At 38.4% G+C, this 23,470-nt stretch overlaps 2 protein-coding genes across 3 annotated transcripts; one reads left to right on the top strand and one right to left on the bottom strand.

The window, feature by feature from the left end:
* Positions 1 to 1,589: 1,589 nt before the first annotated feature.
* Positions 1,590 to 8,273, bottom strand: LOC103975726 (protochlorophyllide-dependent translocon component 52, chloroplastic). The gene is made up of 7 exons (XM_009390784.3): positions 7,686 to 8,273; positions 6,247 to 6,434; positions 5,107 to 5,199; positions 4,761 to 4,944; positions 4,475 to 4,678; positions 2,558 to 2,745; positions 1,590 to 2,136 (listed from the first exon to the last, which is right to left on the bottom strand). Exons 1-7 carry the CDS (start codon positions 8,181 to 8,183, stop codon positions 1,881 to 1,883), a joined length of 1,611 nt encoding a protein of 536 aa, XP_009389059.2. The 5' UTR covers positions 8,184 to 8,273; the 3' UTR covers positions 1,590 to 1,880.
* A 584-nt stretch (positions 8,274 to 8,857) lies between these two features.
* Positions 8,858 to 22,720, top strand: LOC103975727 (uncharacterized). 2 transcript variants are annotated; one of them, XM_065095715.1, is made up of 17 exons: positions 8,858 to 8,894; positions 11,442 to 11,598; positions 11,697 to 11,885; positions 13,078 to 13,254; positions 13,457 to 13,865; positions 14,124 to 14,242; positions 15,415 to 15,492; positions 15,604 to 15,744; positions 15,853 to 15,897; positions 16,425 to 16,591; positions 18,064 to 18,142; positions 18,223 to 18,308; positions 20,664 to 20,793; positions 20,875 to 21,007; positions 21,173 to 21,315; positions 21,708 to 21,900; positions 22,101 to 22,720. In XM_065095715.1, the coding sequence occupies exons 2-17, from the start codon at positions 11,479 to 11,481 to the stop codon at positions 22,304 to 22,306; spliced, it is 2,415 nt and encodes an 804-aa protein (XP_064951787.1). In that variant the 5' UTR covers positions 8,858 to 8,894; positions 11,442 to 11,478; the 3' UTR covers positions 22,307 to 22,720. The 2 variants fall into 2 exon arrangements, with proteins under 2 accessions (XP_064951787.1, XP_009389060.2); XM_009390785.3 differs by lacking the exon at positions 8,858 to 8,894 and adding an exon at positions 10,698 to 10,999.
* Positions 22,721 to 23,470: the final 750 nt, after the last annotated feature.

The raw sequence follows: 23,470 nt of genomic DNA, 5'->3' as shown, positions 1-23,470 counted from the left end.
CGCAAAAGATCATGATGTGGCTGGGTACCTTCCAGACTGCAGAGGCTACCGCCCGGGGCTACAACAAGGCCGCTTTTGCCTCCTCTGAGGCTCCAACACCAGCACAAACTTCATCGCCCACGTCAAACGTTACCGCCAGCTCCTCCTCTCTTGCGACCACCAGCTTGACATGCCATCCTTCTCTGACCACAATGGAACCTGAGAGCTGCAGTAGTAAGAACAGAGTTAGCCACATGGATATTGATGATGTTGAAGTGTACAGGCCATGTAGTGGTGACAGCTGCAAGTAGCTCGATGCTCTACACCATGAATGGAGTCCAGAAGTGCTTCAGCATCGTGCACGAGCCTATGGATACTCCGAGGGATCTCCCTCCGTGATGCCATTTGTCTTGCAGGACTTACAATCTTTACTACCGTGTGTTGTCTTCGATCTCTTTCTGTATCTTATCCTAGAACAGTGATTGAAAAAGGTGCTCGGGCGAGGCGAGGCGAGGCCCGAGCGCCTCGCTAATCTCCCAGGCGGCGCGCTTCAAACAGGCGCCGCCTGGGCACTCGCCCGAGCCCAGGCGCTTCGGGTGAGCGCCTGGGTAAACCAAGGCGACCGAACCAGGATTTTAGGTCTGGTTCGGTCTTGGTTCGGTTGGTTAGTTGGTTCAATCGAACCAACTAAACCGATATAACCCTTACCTAACCCTAACCCTAACCCGCTGCCGCTGCCACTCCCGATCCCGATCCCGATCCCGATCCCGATCTCGCTGCTCGCCGCTGTCACTGCTCGCAAACGCTGCCTCTGTCGCCGCTCGCGCCTCCCGCTGCTCGCCGCTCCTGCTCCCGCTGCCGCTACTCGCAAACGCTGCCTCTGTCGCCGCTCGCGCCTCTCACTGCTCGCCGCTCCTGCTCCCGCTACCGCTGCTCGCAAACGCTGTCGCTGTCGCCGCTCGCGCCTCCCGCTGCTTGTCGCTCCCGCTCCCTTTCTCGCTGCCGCTGTCGCTGTCGCCGCTGCCGCCGCTCGTCGCTGCTTCCTCGTTTCTCAGTCAGCAGGCTCAGTATACAGTATACTGTTAATATTAAGTTTATTTGAAATGATTAATTTTCAATACTGTTAATAGATTTTCTTAATTTAATAGCATATTTTTATTTAAAATTTTAAATAATTATATTTATTAATTATATTATATATTTTTACATTTTAGCGCCTCGGGCGAGCGCCTCGGGCGAGCGCCTCGGGCGTTTTTGGACCTTGGCACCTAGCGCTTTTTAAATCACTGTCCTAGAATCAACTGGATCTGGTTTGAAATTTTCAATCATACTGAGCTTGAGAACATCACAGAAATCTTGGCCTCCAAGAGATCTCAAATTAATGTTGGTCAAGCAGAACTGACCAAGCTCAAAGGTAAGTAGTGACAAGAGCTGCATCTTTAATCACTCCCGTCTCAGTGCAGTCTCATGCAAATTTTCATATACTGATCCAACAAACATAAAAGCAATTTATTACTTTGTCATTTAACTATGCACACATACATGTTAATAATCTCATGATGCCTGGATAAGAGCTCAAGAATATGGCAAGCACAGTGAGGAGCACTGAGTGAATGGAAACATTGTTTTACAATTATAATGAAAATTGTATGTATCCAGAAACTGCAAATAATCCTGATCAATACTGTAAAATTTCTCTAGTTGACCCAAATAGTTTGGACTTACTGCTATTTTGCATCTGCGGAATGGAAGAACTGCATAGCGAATCATATGATATGTGATCTTGTATGTCTGTTCATAGCCATTGACCTTTTTTACATAAATCTCAGAAGAAAGGATATTGACAAACAAACCAGACGCAAGTTGATTTATTCACACTGAGAAAAGCAGATCCCTATTCCTCATCTGAAAGCATGATCATAATCATGATAATAGAAGTTCTTGTAGATGAAAACAGAGAGCCACTTGGAAGCAAGGAAGCATATAACTGCCGTCGAGACAATCACAGTCCTTGTAATGGTCGATATCATGCTCTGATTAAGGGCTGCGACAATTCCTACAGAAGCTATTGAGATAATCTGCAGAGATAACTTAAGGGCCTTCAGAACTTTTAAAGCATCACGACAGCTACTGCATTGGACGACATGAGACCAATATCTGAAAGTAGTGAAACAGACAATGTTTTAGTTTTAGTACTTCATTTTTAAGCAAGCTACACTTACAGTACAGAAGGGGAAGCATATAAAAAAATAAATGCATGTTGCTGAAGTTCAAAGTTATCAATCTCAGTACGAGAGAAACAAACACATGAAATGTCCAATTGCATCATAAGATTAAATATCTTGCTTATCACTTGAGGACAGTCTGACAGAATTAGATTCCCACGTGAGTGAGACTGCCTCTGCAGAGCTGAAGTCCTTCTGACATATACTATGCATTTTCTTATTAGAATCTCGTATATTTTTATAGATCAGTGGACATCATTATTGTACTATGTTTCCTACAATAGAATACACAATTGCACATATGCATTTAATAATAATTTACATAGGAATGAATAGACCACCATAGTTTTTACCTGTCCATAAGTTGCTCTCTTGGAGGAGTAGGCGGAAGTTGTTCACTAGATGTGGTTCCCCAATTGATCTGATTGTTTGAATATTTCCTTAACCAATTTCTGAAGGCAACAACCATAGCATCTGACTTTGTTGGTACAAAACAGACCTTTGGCCAATTAGAATAACCAGCTTTGGCAAACTTCCGCTCCTGTGAAGAAAGATATATTAACGAAGAGCCAAACAGACAAGCCTTAAACTTTGGTAATACTACAATAGTTGCTTCGAGCCTTCCGCATATTAACATTGCTGGTCTTGTCTTTAACGAGCAAATCATCATTCAAAAATTAAAATAAGGAACATCATAGCAGTGTGACATAAATTAACAAAATAATTAAGAGACTTAGCATATCGGCAAGGAATATCTTCCACATTACCTTAACTTCTGTGATAGCCTAATATAGCAATTAGAACCATGCTTTTGGAAGATTTGGCAACATTAACAAAATAAGTGGATATGCTGCTGCTTTGCAACAATTAAAAATAAAAGATTATTAGGCCGGAGCACTTCCTGTTTTCCTTTTGTTGCTTATCAGAGTTGATCTCCAACATGACAAGAGTTCTTATCTAGTTGCAAGAAGACACATATTTATGAGATAATGCCATGAAAGACAAATATGTACCTAAATTTCCAAAATCTTATGTCATAGAAATGTCAAACACTCAGCTTTAAATTTCAAAAGATGATGTGGAGAAAGAACAGAAAAGATAAATGGCTCAATTTTTGTTTGTGGATATGGATGCAAACATCTGGGTGCAGGTGCATGTCCAAGCATATGATCTTTTGAATCCTAAATCATAATGCAAGCTTCAATCCTGCAATTATGCCATTTTGGTCAACACAGGTCCAAGCCCAGATGTTATCAATAAATAATAGCAAGAATAGAATACAAATTGCCATAACACAACGTTGAAAGTGAAGTTTCCATCTTGCCATCAAGAACCAACAAAGTGAGCAGACTGATCAATTAATGTAACGCAGTGCTACTTAACTTATTTCCTGCATTTCAGATGTTCCTTGGAGGGTGCCGAAAAGGAGAAGTGCAAATTTGATAAAATAGTACGTGGTCCCCAAGAGGAAAAGACTGGGGAAATAAGCATGATTAATGCTTCATTGATGAGGAGGTTATTATGGAGATTGGATATTAGGAAGCAGTAAGTTCATTTGATTTTTAGAAGATGTGCTAGAAAACCAAAGGGATTTTTAAGTCCCAGAGCTTCCAAATTGAGTTTCTCTGCAGAACCTATATAGTTACCGACAGGTCAAGACTCAATCACTAGAAAAAGAGGAATTAGCTTATTTCAGACATAGTTGAGATGATTAGCTCTCTGACTGCTTAGCTTGCAAGGTGTTTTAAACATTGCTCAGAGTAGAAATTAGCAATCTAGTGTGCAGAAGCAGCTGGTTGTGAAGATCAATCCCAGTCAATTCATGTGCCTGATAATTCTTTGATCACGCCCATGATCCCCGGGTAAAACATGCAATTGGGGTGCATAATGGATACATACACAACCACAAACGCAAACAAGCTCCACTAGTAGAAGGGTGAAAGAAGGTATAAGCAGGATATTTATTGACTATCTATTATCTGTTTAATTTTAGCCTGCTAATGTTTGGTTTATTGCATAATGATATGAATATTACCTCATATGAAATATAAAGATTTTTTTTCCCATAAAGATATCCCCAGGACATAGGGAGGAAAAAGATGAGGGTGAAATTAAGTAGCTTAAAGAAAGACAGAGGAACTAAATATGTCTTGCAGAATTACGGTGAAGACATCTTTGTCCTTTAAGATTTAGTAACTCATTTTAGTTTAAGTTCATAAATTAGTCAAAATAAATATATCAGGAAGAAACAAAGAAGAAAGTAATCGTACCTCTACATGAAGAAGATAGAGGTCGGAATCAAGAATAAGATTCTGGCCTACGTGAAATATCCATCGTGGAACAACTTGATCAACCCAAACTGCAAAGTTTCTTGGGAAGACATAAATCAATCTGCTTCTTCCTGGACTAACTGGAATACACATAAAAATTAGAAGAAATCTACGTTGCTTCTGGAGTGTCTTCAGTGCAGAACCCTGAACCCACAGTAGGTTATATATCTTAGAACAGAGTGGACACTCTCCAATTGTCATAGGAAATGAATTAACAAAACATTACCCCTTGGACATCCGATGATGAAGCAGATCCATTCCCTGACATTAGACGATGAGGTGCAGAATAAAATACACATGGTGCTATAAATTTGTTATAGCCAATATCCCGCTGTGAAAGTAAACCATTTATGTTTGATGTCTCGATTCTTATATCAATAGGGCTGCCTCCTTCCCTGTCACCATTAACTGTGAAAGAGTCTCTCTAGTTAGTGAAATAAAAAAAGGATAACTTGCACAATACAAGTGCTTAGTTTTCTGTTGACTTGCAATTCAAGGATTAAATGTTAGTAGAACACAAGCTCAAGTGCTTCAGTCAGCTAATTTGAGACAAGTTTTCAAGAAGTACATATCTGCTAGTCAGACTTTTTGGGATTCTCATTATTCCATGGTGTGCATATGGAACGTGAGCCGGGTCCATGAGGTTCTCTATCAGAACTTCATACCTGAAATGTCGGGCAGGTACTTAGTGATGACTTCATATTCCAAGAAAAGCTGAACAATAAATCAGGATAATCTAGGCCTAGAAGAAGAAAATGCAGATAACATGGAAATTTAAAATAGTGTATTAATTGTCATCACCTAGAAACATCTGTCTAAACATAAATATGAGTGGCAAATGGTTAACTGGTGGCAGAAGAATCACATCCACGGGCAAGCATTGCCTTTTGCAGCATGAATGACAAATCAGAAAGTTAAATGCCAAAAACCTAAACAATCTTTTCTATAAAGCAAACACATTGATCAAGGTTGCCTAGAAGACAGATCGAGTATAAAATGCAAGAAATTTAGCAAAATCCAATAGACTTGCCATCACATAATGCCATACTGGTGTTATGCATTTCCTTCACCTTTTTTCCTTATTTACATGTTCTTGCAGTGATTTTATATCATTTCATTATTTTTTGAAGAAATCAAGACATCTGAGAGAGTAAGCACTGGCTGCTACTTGTAATTTCTATGCGATGATGCCTACACTAATGAACAAGAATATAAAAGGGCAAGTTATGACATTAGTCAAGAGGCACCAACACGAACAAGCCCAAAGTTCTGTACACAATTTTAGAAACTGATGAATCCCTCTATGTTCAAGCTCATGTTCTTCTTTTTAAAAAGGTTCTCAAACTGAACTCCATAATTATTACTAAATGACATACTGAAAACTTAAATTTAAACTCCACTATTGGAGTCACCGGTTTTTTCCACTTGCCTTGGAAGAGGAATGTTTTTGCACACAATTTAGCTAACTACAGTAGACTTAGCTAACTTGTACGTGGGGAGTTGAAGCTTCCACCCTATTCAGAGTTTTATGATAGCCTTCCTATGGAAGCATAATGAAAGTTCTTCATTTTCTTGAAAAAAAACTCAAATTTAAGATCATAACAGGTAATTTGACCAAGAATGGTCAGTTTATAAATGTTGGGATTGAAAATTTCATAGTTGGGATTGTAAATGTTTGATGATAGGAAATTAATCCAGAGAAAAGAACCTACCCATATGGAAGATCTCTCATTCCCATTGTAGAAGTGTATGATGGATCATCTAACTCTTCAATGTATGGAGGCTTTGCTTTCACTGCGATGTCTTTGCACTGAGGATCTGTGCTTGGCCAGAACCACAAAATCTTATTCTGTTCAAAACTTGGATAAACAGAAGCACAAGCCTTCCTGAATGTATGAACCTGTAGGGTTGGATGATCAATCAATAGTTTATGTTTAACTTTATTTAAACAAAAGGTTAACATATCACACAATCACATAATGCCACACATACACATTATATGATAGCTATTGCTTATTCATAGAAGTTTCCATTTATATCATTACTTCCTAGTGGAAAGGCCCTTGACTTCCAACCCAAAACTTACTTCCTCCCCAGTTTGAATAAATTAAAAACAAAGAGTATCTACCTGCATACTCTCATACTTGTTTTCCTCTAGGTGGTTTGTTTAATTTGGGCTAGGTCAATGTGGAATAAAATTGATCCACTAATTGGACAAAAGTAAATTTAGTTTAGTGCACTAGCTATACAGTCAACATATGATGACTTGTGTCTCAAACAACATGTTAGTTATTTAATACTTGTAATGAATAAAACATTTGATAGGCTACCACCCAATACAAGTCAATCAGGTGGAATCATTACGATCGACATGAAAAATAGAATCCAACAGCCAGTCTTATTGAAATTGATATCAGATGGTCACTATATGGCCTATTTTGCACATTGTTATGAATAGCTTAGATCTCTGTCGAATTGACTTGAATTAAATCCAACAAAATCAAGTCCCACTCTGGCCAAAACAGATTGATTTGGTTCCTGTTTAGCCCTATTCTAGTTTAAACCATTCAATTACATCTAACCAAATCAAGAATTATACCATTTCACCTGTTGTTCTATTATAGTTCCAACAATTTTGGTATTTGGAAAGCAAATTCACATGATTTCCTATATTCCAATGCTCAATTTTAGCTCGACTGTCACGATGTGATTCTCAGTCATGTGTGTTTGTTTCTCATTGACCAGCACTAGAGTCGTGAGTTGTTTCCTTGAGTTGCAATCACTATTCTGATCTACTAATATGTGTCTAACCATGGTCATGATCAAGGAACATGTATCGTTTTAACCACATTTAGAGCGAGGAAGAAATTATCTATTCGTCATGTAAACAAAAAAGAACTTATCTACTCAATTGTAACACACCTAAATCAAAAGCCACCATACAAAGTAGATTATGCAAAAGCAAGAGCTTCGATAATTGTTCAGCGGGTTACAGTTGGCCACCTCAGGCGGCAAATTCGTCGGACTCAGCTCCACAAGGTGAATCCATGTATACAATCCACACTATATATACTCTAAGAAAAGCATCAACCAACAAACTTATTTCAACAGCAGAACACAATAAGATGGTCGGACAAGCAAAGTTACTCACCGGAGGCCCATCGTCCGGCGCCTGGGGGATGTACTTGCAGCTGCCGCTGCCGTCGAAGCACCAGCCATGGTACACGCACTGCAGGCGGCCCGACGGGTCGATGCGGCCCTCTGAAAGCGGGGCCAATCGGTGGGGGCAGCGGTCGTCGAACACCTGCCATCGCCCCTTCGTCCGGTCCCACCACACGACGAGGTCCAGTCCCATCACAGTCTTCGCGTGCGGCCGCCGCTTGTCGAGGTCGCAGATGGGGGCGACGGGGTACCAGTGGGCGAACCAGTCGAACTTCTCCCCCTCACCGGTGGCATCTGGTTCCGCTTCGGTCACCACCGCCGCGGCCGAGGAGGAGGCGGAGGCATGGCAGTGGAGTCTAGCGTTCTTGATCGAGGAGGAGAGACGGAGTACCGAATATTGGAATGACGGGGAAAGAGGAGATGGGAAAGAGCGAGGGGTTTTGGATGGGAGGGAGTGTGGAGCGAGGAGAGAATTGAGAGCGGCCATGAGGCGATGGGTTCGGAAAGGGCATCGAGGCAAACGAGAGGTGCTAAAGGAGGAACACGACGGCGCGTGGAGCGAACATGTGGTGCTATGAGATGGCTGCACAAAGCAATCGATTTAAACCACACTATTTGACCATTTCCGACCGTTAAACTATTTGGATAATGGGCAACATCAAATGTGAAATACATAAGCATATATATATATATATATATATATATGTATATATATATATGTATATATATATATGTATGTATATATATATGTATATATATATATGTATGTATATATATATGTATATATATATATGTATGTATATATATATGTATATATATATATATGTATGTATATATATATGTATATATATATATGTATGTATATATATATGTATATATATATATGTATGTATATATATATGTATATATATATATGTATGTATATATATATATGTATGTATATATATATATGTATATATATATATATATACGTACATGGGTGATTGACTGACTCGTATGGGTCCATTGCGGTCCGGTTTGGTCTATTTCGGGCCGGCCCATTAACTGACTCGTTTCGTCGAGCCGTTGCCGCTCCACTACGGTCCGGTTAATGCCCTGGGTGGTTCCCTATAAATACCAACCACCATGAGGGTTCCGTTGTTTTCTCTTGCTGTCGCTTTCGCTGCTTCCGGCTCCTTGTGGAATTGATCTCGGCAAGGTTCGAAATCGAAGAACGCCTCTTCCTCTTTCTTGTTTTTCCTTCGTTCTCTTTGCAATGGATTTTTTTGGTGTCGTTGTATGCTGGGTTATATAATGTTACGCTATTGTTCTTGACGTTTGTTCTTGTTCTTTTAAACAGTAGTGTATGACATATGTCGTTTATGCTAGTTGAGACGATCCACTACAGAAGATGAAATTTTTTTGCGTTGTGGGAACGATTAGGATGTTTAATTGCTTATAGTGATTTTGGTCGAAGATAAGTTCTAAAAAAGGTTTTCTTGAGATCGATTTATGATGTTTCTTGATAGGGATCGGTAATTCTGGTCATGCATCTTCTAGATGGATGCGATCTCCTTAGCTCCAGTAAGTTGGCAAACTGAAAATTGGTTCTGTTTGCCATAGTGAGCATTCCGTTACAGAAACTTTCTCTATCTTCCGCGAGTAGAAAGCATCACAGTTTCCTAGAGGCACCTATTTGTCCAACCTATACAATATGTATAGGAAATTGGCCGTCATAGCCGGAAGTTCGTCTTTTGATTGTTGTTATTTGAACTTGAAATTGGCAGTTCTGTGAAGGAAATTGACAGGCATCTTATGAAAGGTCTAATTACTGGTTACTGCATGTATGCTGTCCGATTCTCTCTAGTGGTGTGTGCGATTACTATAATGTAGCAATTTTTTTAGATGCATAAAGTATTATCATTTGCATTGTTTGAAGAGCCCTAGATGCTATCAGGATTCTTGTTGTTAACCCTGGCAGCTTTAGTAAAGACTGAGGGTTCAAGTTTAAGTCTAATTAGAATCAATATGTTCTAGTTTGTACTCAAGATAACAGATGTATTATCTGTAGTTATGATGGAAATTGAAGCACTTTTGGGTCTACTAGGCATGTAAGGAGGAAGGGCAAACCCGAATCCCTTCAGACTGTTGATGAATTTGGATTTGGGTTCAATTGACATGTTCCAAATCGAGTCTAGTTTTTTTTTGGGAATAGTTTTAGTGCCATGGAAGGATTCTTTTATAAGAATTATAAGTTGTTACATGGCAATGTTTCCTACATCCTATCTTTATTTCCTGGATTGCTCAAGGCCGTGGATAGGAAGTTAATGAAAAAAAGGAGGGAAGAAATTAAAGATTTAATCTTGAAAAATAAGTGTAATCTAACTGCAAAGATGGAAGTGTTTCTACTTTCCATAATAATTCTCAGTGACATTGTTTATAAGAGCTGCTATAAAAACATCATTTATGCTAGATATGCCTGCCCTTAGACAGATGATGCCTTACCTTTTCATTAGGTGGATCATACCACAAATTTGCTGGGATGTTCATACCACAAGGGAAAACAATGCCAACAACGAAATGAACTCTTGTTGAACCTATAAATTGACAAGGGGGGAAGAGAGAGACGCTCGGTATTAGAGAGTTGCTGCAGCTGCATGATCCTTGTAATCAGGCAGACCAGTGTTTAAGAAGTTGCCAAGGTGGGAAGAGGTTGGGCTTTGTTTACATTTTTTGCTGTTCTTTCAGCTGCTGTTTGATTGTGGAAATACATGCTCTCTGCCATAATGCATCCACCATCGAGCGGCCGCTGTTGTCAGAGCAACTGCTAGAGACACAGGTTTCTATTTTGTCTACAGTCTATATGCACTGTTCATGATGTCTAGATCCACCATTGAGCGTCCGGTTTAAATAGTTGAACCGAATCAGACTTTTAAGTCTGGTTCGATTGGCTAGTTGATTCGATTGAATCAACTAACCACTTTCTTACCTACAAAAGCCACCATTGAGCGATCAACCCTAGCGAGCGTTCCTCCCCTCGCGGCCGACGCTTTCTGCCGCTGCCTCCACCGCAGACGCAGCGGACCGAGGCCTCCTCTGTCACCGACGGACGGGTCCGACGGCTTAGCCTTCGTCCGTAGCTTCCTTCCGCCGCCGTTGGCAGTTCCTTATACCGTCGAGGGAGAGGACCGCAGCTTCCTCCACGACTGACGTACACTTCGGAAGCTTCGTCCGTCCACGACGTCGCCGTCCGCCGCTGTCGCAACTGCCGTCCGCAGCTTCCTCCGTCACCGCTGCCTTCTCCTTCCCTACTGTCAACCATCGGTGACACTTTTCTCTTTTTTTTTTCTCCCCCTCTGCTACTGTTAACGGTTTTTTTCCCCCTCTAACTACTGTTTAACAGTAGATTGTTAAATCTCTAATATTTATTGTTTTGAAATTATATGTTAGATTTTAGAATTAATGACAAGTGTACAAAGCAGTTTAATTCTAATATAGGTCTTCGTAAACATGTTTAGCATATTTCTATTTAGTTGTATATTCTTTTAATTATAATATTCGAGAGCATCTCGTTTCGCTCGGGCGAGAGCCTCGGCGTTGTGGGACTTTGGCGTCATTTGGCTGTCAATATCATCACTAACCACACTGTCGATATATCTGCTTTATGGATGCAACAATGCACATCATGCATACCATGTATTTCTCTATAATCTGGTTTAATGATCGAACTGATCTTCATGTTCTTCATTTGCTTTTACCTCTGCAGCCATCGAAACCCTAGGGTTGGAACGACATCGGGCACCATGATCCCGGGAGGTCAGAGCTTAGTTTCGTCACCTCCTGTCTTCTCTCATGATGGCAAGAAGCTCCTGGTGTGCACTGGTTGCACTGTCTCCATCTTCAGCACCTCTACCGGCATGAAGGTTATTCGTCTGCCTCGAACTTTGATTTCGAGATAGGGAGATAGAGAGTGTCGGAAGAGTTTAAGTTTGATGATCAAAATCCAATATTGATGTGTCAGATTACGGAATTGGAGGGTGGTCACACTGACCGTGTCACGTCAGTTGTCGTTGTTCCAGTAGCCGCGCCCTCGAGTAAGTTCATCAGCTACTGCTGGACATCATCGATAGATGGGACCATCTGTTACTGGGATTTCTCTGTGCCTGAGTTGATAAAGAAGGTGAAGGTCCAGCTTCCAATCCATTCGATGGTAAGTATTGTCATTCCACCTCTTTGTGATTTTTGTTATTCTGCAAGCTTGCTGCATTTGACTAACTAACTAGTTAATGATTACCTCTCTGCTTCTTTCTTTTCATTTTTTTGTTAAGTTTTCCTTCTTTATACGGAGAGTTAGAGTTTAAGTGATATTGAGGTAGACATGTACGAACAATAGTGGTTTAAGTCATGATTTTAGCTTGTTGCAAGAACTACTTGGTCGTTCCATATCAGAAAAGTGTTATCTTGGACTTGTCGGTCATAAAAAAATGGCCTCTAAATTTAAACCAAAATGTAGCATGGATTGCATTTGGGTTTCCTATTGTCTGAAGAACATTGACCAAGACATGAAATCGGTAGCCTATTTTATAACTACTTCAATCATCTCAAATCACCTTCCATGGTTCCTGATTCACCCAGTTGGTTGACTATTATCCAAGGTGAGTAACAATTTTAGTTTCACGTTTGCTACTTTGCTAAGAAGACAAGCTTTGGGACTTTGTTATCACATAAAGATTGCTCTCATATGGCCTGACTGACTGGGTTTGAAGTTATAGAAGTAGTTTCTTTGTTTTCAAGTATAAGACTGTATGTATATATTGACTATCCCTAGACCTTGCATTAGTGTTTCCGTTTTTCACTTGAAAATTAAAATTTGTCCAAAATCAATGTTATATGTGGATCAGAAAAATATTATATGTTATTTGTTAGATCTAGATTTCCTAGATCTTTCACTCTATGAAACTTCAGTTTGGTGGAACTACAGTTCTACACTCAAAATGGAACTTGTGAAACATTGAAAATGCTTCTAATTTTTGTAATTAAATATTTTAGATGTATTTTCGGTTGGTTTCCTAGTTAGGATAGGCATAGATTGGGATCTTTTTTTCTTGTGGTTTTTGGATAAAAGGTTCATCATTAGTTTTCCAAGTTATCTCATTACTATAAGTCGCTTTAATTCTTATGATCATGCTTGTATCTTTTGTAGTTTTTCTGTTATCTGTTTGAAGTTTTATATTGTGTGATATACAGATTATAATCCATTTTTGTTATTGTGAAATCTTTTTTGCTTGGCTATCTATTTTTTTCAACATGTCTTTATGTTTGAGGTCTATTTCTTTGTATCGTTTTGTTATCTTCATGGGTTTTTTTTGTTAAATTTTTAATATGGTATCATTTTCTTGTAGGTCATTCCGAATATTTCATGCACACCCATTGGAAGCAGTGAGAAGACATCTAATCATTATGCATTTATATCAGTTGAAGATCCAACCATATCAGCTGATGAAAATAAGGCATTTCGTGGGCAGATCCAGATTTACAATTTAACAAAGTCACGTCGTGTTAGAGGATTGTTGGCTGAGGTATGACCATGAAAGTATTCACTCTGCAGTCATTCTTAGGATTGATTGTTTAAACAGTTCCTGTTAAATTGATGTGACATATAATCCTATTAGAACATTAAGCAAAGATTTATTTTTATTTATTTGCTGAACTCACAACTTGTAATTCTAGTTAATGACTCAAGAGCAGACTGTGACATGATATTGAATCTGATTTCTGCAGACCAGAAAACCAGAGTTATTATCTGTGAGTAAAAATGGGGAATTCTTAGGTATAACGAACAAAAGAAAACTTGACATTTGGAAGATTCCTTCAAATGATTTTAGGATTGAAGAAATAAAAAAGATCAAGCTGCATCACACAAAGAAGTTGACTGCTTTAGCATTTCATCCAAAACTGAGAATGGTGGCTGGAGGTGATGTAACAGGAAGGATCTTGATGTGGATTGGTTTTGGGAGAAGAAAATTCTCAGGAGATTCACAAGCAACCAATAAGAAAAAGAATTTAACTGATGAAGAAAAGCCTGGGGTGAGGAACAATGATGATGCTGATTCCTGCTCGACATGGCATTGGCACCCTAGTGAGATTAAGTTTCTTTCCTTCTCTTCTGATGGAGCTTATTTGTACTCAGGTAGTGCATGTTTGACTATGACATAATTGATTAGAGCTTATTATGATCTTTTAGATGTTACAATGTAATGCCTTATCATGTTGGCATTAGTTCATTGGCAGTTGATTGACTATAGTCAAAATACATCTGATCATAGAAAGGATAAAAAAGACCTTCATTACTTCTTTGAAGCTTCCTGATTTTCAAATTTTTCTATAACATATAGTTTAAGTGTTGCATCCTTGTTCTTATCAGTAAGCTTTCATTGGATTGTATCAGGTGGAAAGGAAGGAGTCATTGTGGTTTGGCAGATCGACACTGGAAAGAAAAAATTCAAGCCACGTTTAGGATCACCACTTTTATACTTTACTGAATCTCCAGATCCTTCTCTTTCTTGTGTAAGACTTCTGATAGAAAATTGCTTTATCTCCCCTTGTATGATCTAATTGAATATTGATGATTCATCTGATGCGATGCACTTACTGGATGGAAAATTTTTTTAGTTTCTTGCTGTTCTCTTTAGTTTATTGTTCAGATTAAGTCACTTGGAAGATGCAGTAACTATGTAGTGGCTTCTAGAAATCTGGTATGGGTTGCTTGCTTGGTCCTGACTGCAAAACATGTAATCTTGTTATGAACCTGTACGAGGGATGCTAGGTGACGGCTATATTTTTCAGTCAAATAAATTTGTGCATGAAGGACATGGATCTCAAATCAGCATTTTGGTTTGGCCATTTCAAGACTGTCCTGCTTACATCTCAATGTTATATCAGATGACAGCTAAAAGTTCACCTGGAATCTAGACATTTCCTTTCTAAAACTCTGATGGTCTCTTGATGTTATTGTTTATAGCTTAGTATATATTTTAGGCATCATAGTTTTTGGGTGACATTATATTAAAATACAAATCAAAGTCTAGCTATGTTGCATTGATATGACAGAATTACTTGGCTCTCTTTCATGAGAAAGCAAAACCAGCTAGAGTTGTAATTCAACTAAGTCATGCAGTCATCACCAAAATTCCTTAAATATTCTTTTTGAAATAGTATGTTCCTAGTTATAAAATAGCTAATATCCGGGTTTAAGTAGAAATTTTAACAAAATTTTATTTGCTTATATTTTTGGGGCAGTTCAATGCCTAATCCTCTCTATATCAATCTGGATTGAATTGTTTTAGGACATTGGTGTCAGAAAGCAATCATTATCCTGCATTCTTATGAGGCTAAAAGATATCTGAAGCAACAACATTATCTGCACTTATCACCTTCAAAATAATGATATTTTTTTATTGGCATGTATCTGGCAGTGGAACTCAACCGGACATTTGTAAAAATATTGCACTAGTTTTTTGTTAAGTGTGTGCATATATATATGTATGTATGTAAGCAGCATTTTTCATTCTTACATGGATTCTTGTGTACACCTTATCCAAGAATTAAACATACAATGTATGAGTTTGTTGTCCTTCTTTTTTCCTTCTCTTTTACTGTACTTCGTCGTTCCTTCATGGGTATGATACATATGTGAGTTTTCTAGAGTAGTTGATGTTAATTCATATTTGTCATTTCAGGTAACTTGTGCAGATAATCACATCCATCTGTTAAAAATGCCTACAATGGAGATCACAAAGTCTATTGCTGGAATCAAGGTTTGTCAGATGGTTAATACACTAATCCCCTGTGGGCTTATTTCAGACTTAAACAGTGATACATCCTTGCATAAGCTACCTTCAATTAATATATACTTATATGATCATTAGCTTCCTTTCTCATATCCTGTTGGACATAAAGGCTTGTGCACACAAGTTGCATATGATGAGACAGCTGGGTTAATTGCTGTGCTGACTGAAGATTATTGTGTACAGTTCTTTAGTTTGTTTGATAACCATGAGGTTTCACAGGTGAGCAATCTTCCTCTGCCTCCTTTTTATGATCTGAAGTTGTCTGTTTATTGTTCTATTGTTTTTTTAGAGAAATATATTTATTGTGAACATTCTGATATTTTCTAGGTGCAAGTGTGCAAAAGAAATTTCCAACCCGTGGATGATGTCACGGTAAGGAACAAACTTATTCTAGATACACGTATCTTGCTGTAAGGTTCATCGTATGATGACATATTGTTTGGTACGGGCGATATTTACCAATCTAACAAGGGATCGATATGGGTGATAGATACCAGTCCGTTGGTACACTCTACCATATCTTGTGTCGGTATGTTAGTACATATCATACCGACGGTCAGTACATTGGTACGGACCGGTAAGGTGAACCATGTCTTGCTATATTATCTTGTTTGTAATAATTAAGTCCTCTTCGACTCCAATTCTTGGTGTATGCCCCTTTTTTTGTACTCTAACTTGTTTGCTGGCTGTTCATTCATGCAGAAAGTTGTAGGCATGTTAATTTTGACACAGTTCTTTATATCATGGAATGTTGCTAATTTAGAAGAATAATTAATTTTGTCACCATCCTGTAGATATGAAAAAAAAAAAAATATATATATATATATATATAATATTATATATTAAATTTTTACTGATGCTTTGTGGAATGGTATTGTTTGTACTTTTGATGGTTGCAGCTATATGTGGCTCTAGTCTCTGTTTCCCTTGATGGCTCCCTAATGGGCACAGTTGATGTTAAGATTCCTGAAGATGGATTAGGTGGACTTGTAAGTCTGAAATTTTGGATGCGTGGCTCTCGGATTGCAGAGTACTCATTGTCAACTGTCATTTATGAGCCTCACAGGTAAAAATACTTACATAGCTTCATCCAGAGTTCAATATCTTTACCTCTGTTAATTTTACAATGGTTACTTGATCTCGTATTTCCAAGTTGGTCTAAATGAGCTCATATCTCTGTTCCAAGCTGCTGCTTCTTGTCCAAGTTGCAAGTTATATCCAAAATATTTTTTGGGATTTATTGTGTGATGTAATGAGCAATATACTTGTCATCAATAAGAAGGAAAAACCTTCTAGGTTTTTCTGTAAATCCTTCATAACTTTGCAACAAAGTCGAATGTTAAATCTTCGATTTTCCATGCTACTAAATTTTATATATCTCGAACTACTAGTCAGGGTGCAAAGTGGAAATACATCATTGCACAACCTAAAATTGTGCATGTTGTAGCACTCGCCTGATCACTAAAAATAGTGAAAAGATTATTGCCTTCTTAAACTTATTGCAATATTGAGACTGTATTCACATGAAAAACCTTCTAGGTTTTTCTGTAAATCCTTCATAACTTTGCAACAAAGTCGAATGTTAAATCTTCAATTTTCCATGCTACTAAATTTTATATATCTCAAACTACTAGTCAGGGTGCAAAGTGGAAATACATCATTGCACAACCTAAAATTGTGCATGTGGTAGCACTCGCCTGATCACTAAAAGTAGTGAAAAGATTATTGCCTTCTTAAACTTATTGCAATATTGAGACTGTATTCACATGATATCTTCCTGTGAGGTGGATATGCTTAAGTATCACAAATACTTGAAGCAAAAGTAATGTGATTTGAGATGACCCAGTGGCAGGAATTAATACATATGATAAGAAAGACCAGAAAACATGTTCTTTTCCATACTTTTATTATTTTCTTTTGCTTCTTACACGATGCTTCTTTCCATAATTTTAAATTCCAGATGCTCTATATTGATCTTTTGTCATTTAGATCTAAAGATACGGCCTTCTGAATTCTATACTTTTATTTGTTTTGATGCCTTACATGTGGATCTCATATTTTTATGCAAGGTTACAAATGTTTGGTTGAAGGGGGTGTTATAATTACTCAGAAATATTTAATACATTGAATCACTGATGTTCGGAAGGTGCATTGACTGAGATACCGTGATGTGTGGGTGGAAAAATGGTCAATTAAAGTTGAAGTAGTTTCAATTTGTCAGAAAACAGAGTCTGAATTTTACTATGGAATCTACTATTGTGAACAACAGTCAAACACTTCAAGTATAGAAGGAGGAAACATATATTTTATATGAACAAGGTTATGAAGCTATTAGTTTTTAGGATATCTAAACATTTGACAATTGTCCGATTCACTTTTCTTTTTCCTATTCAACTTGGTTCCAGCTTGACGGTTGTGATCCCTCTTTTTAAAATGGATATTTGGAATTTGTTTCTAAAGTTGTTTTGTGGTTGTTGAAGATCCTTGGTTCTGAAAATATGGATATCTTTTTTGTAATTGCTATTCTTTCTTATGCAGTGATGCTGAAATTTCTTCTCTTGCATTCCGTCCTGGACATTGCATGGCCGTCACATCTTCTTTTGGTGGTGATTTTAAGGTAATACATATTATTTACTCTTCCTTGTGTTACTCTTTCTGTGTTATGTTTGTTGAATATCAATTTTTTTGACTTTGTAGATTTGGATTCATAATTTGGGCATCAAGTTAAATGATCAGTTGCACCAGAAAACTGGTTGGCGATGCCAATCTGTTGGTTCATACAAGTAATAAATCTTTATTGTTCATGTTTTTTTTAATATTCTGATCAGATTTTTTTTTCATGTACTAAATGCCTTGTCTTTGCAACTCTCCTTTTCACATGGCAAAACTTTAGTGTTGAATGAAATTGAAATTATTTCTAGAGGCTGCAATCTGTTGAATCAAACTATTGGAAGCATTCTATTGGTTGATGCTGTTTGTAATCTCAAATAAGTAAAAAAAATATTGAATGCTTGATTTGCTGATTTAATCCTCATAGACAAATTGAGGATACTCGCAATGATCACATTACGTCTACCTGAAACCAAAAAACTACATTCAAGGAAAAACTGCGGAGTCTCGTCAGTCATTATGATATGAACATCCAGAGATACTTGGTAAAAAATAACCATGTGGATTTTCAAGTTTGCATATGAATAACCAAGACAAGTTTGCTAATGTTAATTTTGATAGGAAACTAGTGGCCATGGTCTATGTAAAATATGATGGATTAAGCAAGTTCAACACCTAGAGTTAGTTAAGGATGTTGCTTGGTATCACAAATGAGTGGTCATGATTCTAAACATTGACTTGGCTGAAAAGTCATGTTGAGTTGTGATGCATATTGACAGGGTTTGGTCATGAGTTGCTGCTGCAGATTCACGAGATTTGGGCATCAGTTGACTAGGGATGGAAATCATGGTAACTTATCAGTGTAGATTCTAAGATGTACAGACTACCAATTTTGTGTATAAAACGATGGCAGAAGGGTAACCTAGCAGGAATTGAAGAGTGCTGCTTCCTTCGCTTGGCAATGTTATTTTATAAAGGATCTGCACCTTTTGCTAGGAACTAGTGGATGCTATTACTATGAATATTGGAAAATGTGCAATTTTATATGCAAACTTATTATGTTACTAGCAAGGTGCAGCACCGATGGCCATGCTGTTTTGTTTTTGATGAAAAATATGTTGTCATGCTATCTTGGTACAATAGCTGCTATTCTTAAGTAGTACTTGTCTTAGGTTTTTAATTCTTTGATGGCATGGCTAGTTGAGGGATTATCAGTGATTTAAAAAGTGCTAAGCGTCAAAAGGCGTCAAGGTTCAAAAATGCCCGAGGCGCTAGGCGCTCGCCCGAGCGAAGCGAGGCGCTAAAATATAAAAATATATAATATAATTAATAAATATAATTATTTTAAATTTTAAATAAAAATATGCTATTAAATTAAGAAAATCTAAGATACAAAATCACAATGTTACATTAACAAAAAGTTTCAAAATTCAAAACAATAAAATTTTACATCAAAGTCATTTATGTTAAAACCTAGCAATAATTTCAAATAAATAAAAATTAACAACATTAAAATCAAAATAATATATTATTAATCTATTAACAGTATTGAAAATTAATCATTTCAAAATTCAAATAAACTTAATATTAAGATTATACTGTATACTGAGCCTAACGGAGAAACGAGGAAGCAGCGGCTAGTGGCGGCAGCGGTAGCGGGAAAGGGAAAGGGAGCGGGAGGTGCGAGCAGCGGGACAGCTCGCGGGAGTCGCGAGCAGCGGGAAGGCTCGCGGGAGGCGCGAGCAGCGACAGCGGCGAGCAGCGGCAACGAGAGCAGGAGCGACGAGCAGCGAGATCGGGATCGGGAGCGGCAGCTGGTTAGGGATGGGTAAGGGTTATATCGGTTTAGTTGGTTCGATTGAACCAACTAACAACCGAACCAGGACCGAACCAGACCTAAAATCCTGGTTCGGTCACTTGGTTTACCCAGGCGCTCGCCCGAAGCGCCCAGGTGGCGCCTGTTTGAAGCGCGCTGCCTGGGACATTAGCGAGGCGCTCGGGCCTCGCCTCGCCTCGCCCGAGCGCCTAGGCGAGCGCCTTTTTCAATCACTGGGGATTATATGCAACTTCTAAACCTGGTCTCAGTTAACAATGGTTTTTGGACCTGTGATGATATCTGTGATTTTATCAAATTCAAGGCTTCTCTCAGATGAAATGGAGCCACATTACTGGCATGATGTTTCTAGTTGATATTTCACATATATTGGCGTTGTGTGCTCTTTAGTAGGGGGTTATCCAGCATATGTATTCCATACTGCTGTTTGCCTTGTTGAATCATTTGCTTTACGTTACTAGAAAACCAGTGTTGAAAACATATGATTGATATGCACATATCATTGTAGAAAAACAGTATAATTCAGTTTCTTTTGCAATAATACCCGGACATTTAGATTGATTTAATGGTGATATACTTGAACTATATGTATGTGTTCATCTTTTTTTCAATCTTATTGAAATCATTTATCTATCTATCCCTTTGAATGATCAATGAATTATACTTGGTGACTAATTTTACAAATTGATGACAGGGGTAGACCTATGACAGCTGCAGCTTTTTCTGCTGATGGATCTGTTCTAGCTATTGCAGCAGAGTCTGTAGTTACATTATGGGACCCTGATAGCAATGTACTTGTGGCTGTAATTGGAGATACACATTCGGTGATTATCATCTTACCTGTATTGCTTTTATTCGCAAGCCCAAATCGGGTGACAATGTTCTGATCTTGATGTGCTTTGCAGCCAATCACGTCGTTGTCATTTATCGGGAATTCAGAGTATCTGGTGTCACTTACAGGTGGTTCAACACCACAGTTAGCTGTTTTGACTACTTCAAAATTAAGATTGTCTTGGTCATACAAGCTTGTTGCAGAGGGTATGTATTTTGTTTACTGTTAAATGCTCATGTTTTGACTACTGCCTTAGGACTCACACATTGTGTGAAAATTAAAACATCATATGCATTTTTCTCTTTGAACACTCAGTAGGTTACTTGATGGTCTTAGATCTTTGAACTAATTGGTTTTTCATTTTTCTACAGCCTTAAGCAGTTCTCGTGATACATCTCAATTTTCTGTACTAGTGCTTCTCAATTCACAATGTGGAATTGAGAAAGAAAATGGAGTAATATTATTGTTCGATGTGGAAGATCCAGTTCCTGTGGCAACTTGGATGGTGAAGAAGGTAGATTCTCTACATATCTAGTTGTACTTTAGTGACTATTTTAGATGCAGGTTTGCCTATTGTACTTGTCTCCTTATTTTCCATTTGGCAGACTTTGCGCTTTGAAACTTGTCTGAGCATTTACAGACCACACTTCAGGATTAATTTAACCTTTATTGAAGATCTATCTGTATATCATTGTGCCTCACTTGGCTTCTGTGTTACCTTGATGATCTTTCATGACGAAGAGTCATTTTTTCTAATGTCTTTGGTTCAGTGTTTTGTCTAGTTTCATGATAGCTTTGCCTTCTAGATTTATTAATTACTGGAATTAAATTCAGTCACAAAGGATCAAATATATAGTAGTTTTCTAGTTCAGTATGCCAATCTGATTGCTCATTTGCTGATTCCAGGCAAAGGGTGGTAGCCTTGCTTTTGTACCTGCTAATCCATCTTTTGATGAAATCAAAGCTATGGATGGAGAAAAACCTTCTTTGCTGGTATATGTGAATGGCGATCATGAGTACATCATCTTTGATCCACACAACATGGACAATAGAATTGGCAAGAGTTCTCGAACAAGTCAAATTGCTTTGGAAGAAGCTGGTAAGAGTCATGATGGCATATCTCGACAGCATCATGTTCTATAGATTCTGTGGGACGTTCCACATGACTGGTCCACCCACATGACATAAAGCTCTCCTTGCAAGCAGTTTGCTTATTTTGTTTACTTGCACAATGCTTGAATGTAGCAATTACTAATTTTGGTTGCTTTTATTTTGTATCTTCCTTTGTGGGGTTTGCAGGCATGTTCGGGTATGCGTCAATTTATGGGGATCTCTCTAACCTAAATCCAAAGCAAGACCAAGTTCCAGAAATCACATTTGCCCCCTCAGAAAGACCTTGGGAAACCATATTCAATGGATCTTCCCATGCTCTTCCACCACTAACCAAACTTTGCTCCACATTTTTGGCATCCTTGATCGAGAAGAAGCCAAGTATGAATGAATGATACCTTTAAGATCTTTGGACTCTAATATGCAGTCACCACTATGCAGTCTCCATGTCTGACACATGAAGAGTTTACAGAAAGCGATAAAGGCCTTCAATCATCAAAATGGTGGTATTCAGTCTTTTTTTGACCGCTAAAAAAGATTCTATGTTTGTGGCAGCCAGAGGAGCAAAAATCAATCTGCTTGCAGAAAGTGGCCATTGATTTATAACGTGTAGAAATCTCAGGAGGGTGCTCATGAGCTCAGCTGGGTTCTGAAAATTTTGTAATTTAGCTAATGTGCGTTGTAAATTGGGATTCCGAATTTCCTACTTCTAACTGGCAATTGTTTTCTTTAATTTTTGAAACTCTTGATTCCCAAATGCATTGAGTTGAGATTGATTTCGATAATATATTTATACATTTATTTTTGAAGGTTTCCCAGGGACGTATTTTCATGTTTTGAACAAGTGGTTCTTCCACTGGTGTTGTGCTCCCTGCTTCCTGTGACCTTGCATCCGCCGAGTCCCTATGAGCTTTGAGTTTCCGAGGTGGATCAAGATGAACAGGACTGATCAACGGTCGCACGTGACCTTTACCAGACAATGTGAATGGCTGCAGCGATGGGGCCCATATGGAGCCATGGTGTGGCGGCTTTTCCCACCGGCTCTTCTAGTTGGGTCCGCGATTTGTTTTTGCCTATTTTGATTCTTGGCCGAATTCTAAAAATATATATTTATCCTTTGAAAATTATCAAATAGTATTTTTCTTATCAAAATAATCATTTTATCTTTGTCGACCATCCCGTTTTGCCCGATTGATCATCCTCCCTTGATTGTTTGTGTCTTTACAAAATAGTGTTTTTTCATATAGTATTTTATTTTCTTATCAAAATAGTATTTTTTCACACGTGGGCTGGCCTCTCTTGCTTGGTTGCCCATGCTTTTGTGTGTAGGTTGGCCCCGTTGGTCAAACTCCATTTGTGCAAGGGTTGATTTCATCGGTCACACTTGTGCTTGTAAGTGCAAGTTGGTCTTATCGATTGCCCCCCTTTATGTATGCGACACTCTTGGGGTTGAGGAGGGTGGCTAGGGCTGACATGAGATACTCACACTCGTGCCCACAACGCTCCTGGGTTTGATGAGAATGCGAAGGTGCCCACAACGCTCCTGGGTTTGATGAGAA

Source organism: Musa acuminata, chromosome BXJ1-2 (genome assembly GCF_036884655.1).
Source record: "Musa acuminata AAA Group cultivar baxijiao chromosome BXJ1-2, Cavendish_Baxijiao_AAA, whole genome shotgun sequence".
NCBI classification, from domain to species: Eukaryota; Viridiplantae; Streptophyta; class Magnoliopsida; order Zingiberales; family Musaceae; genus Musa; species Musa acuminata.
Note: the sequence above shows the minus strand (reverse complement) of the source record. Positions and strands in the feature narration are given on the sequence as shown.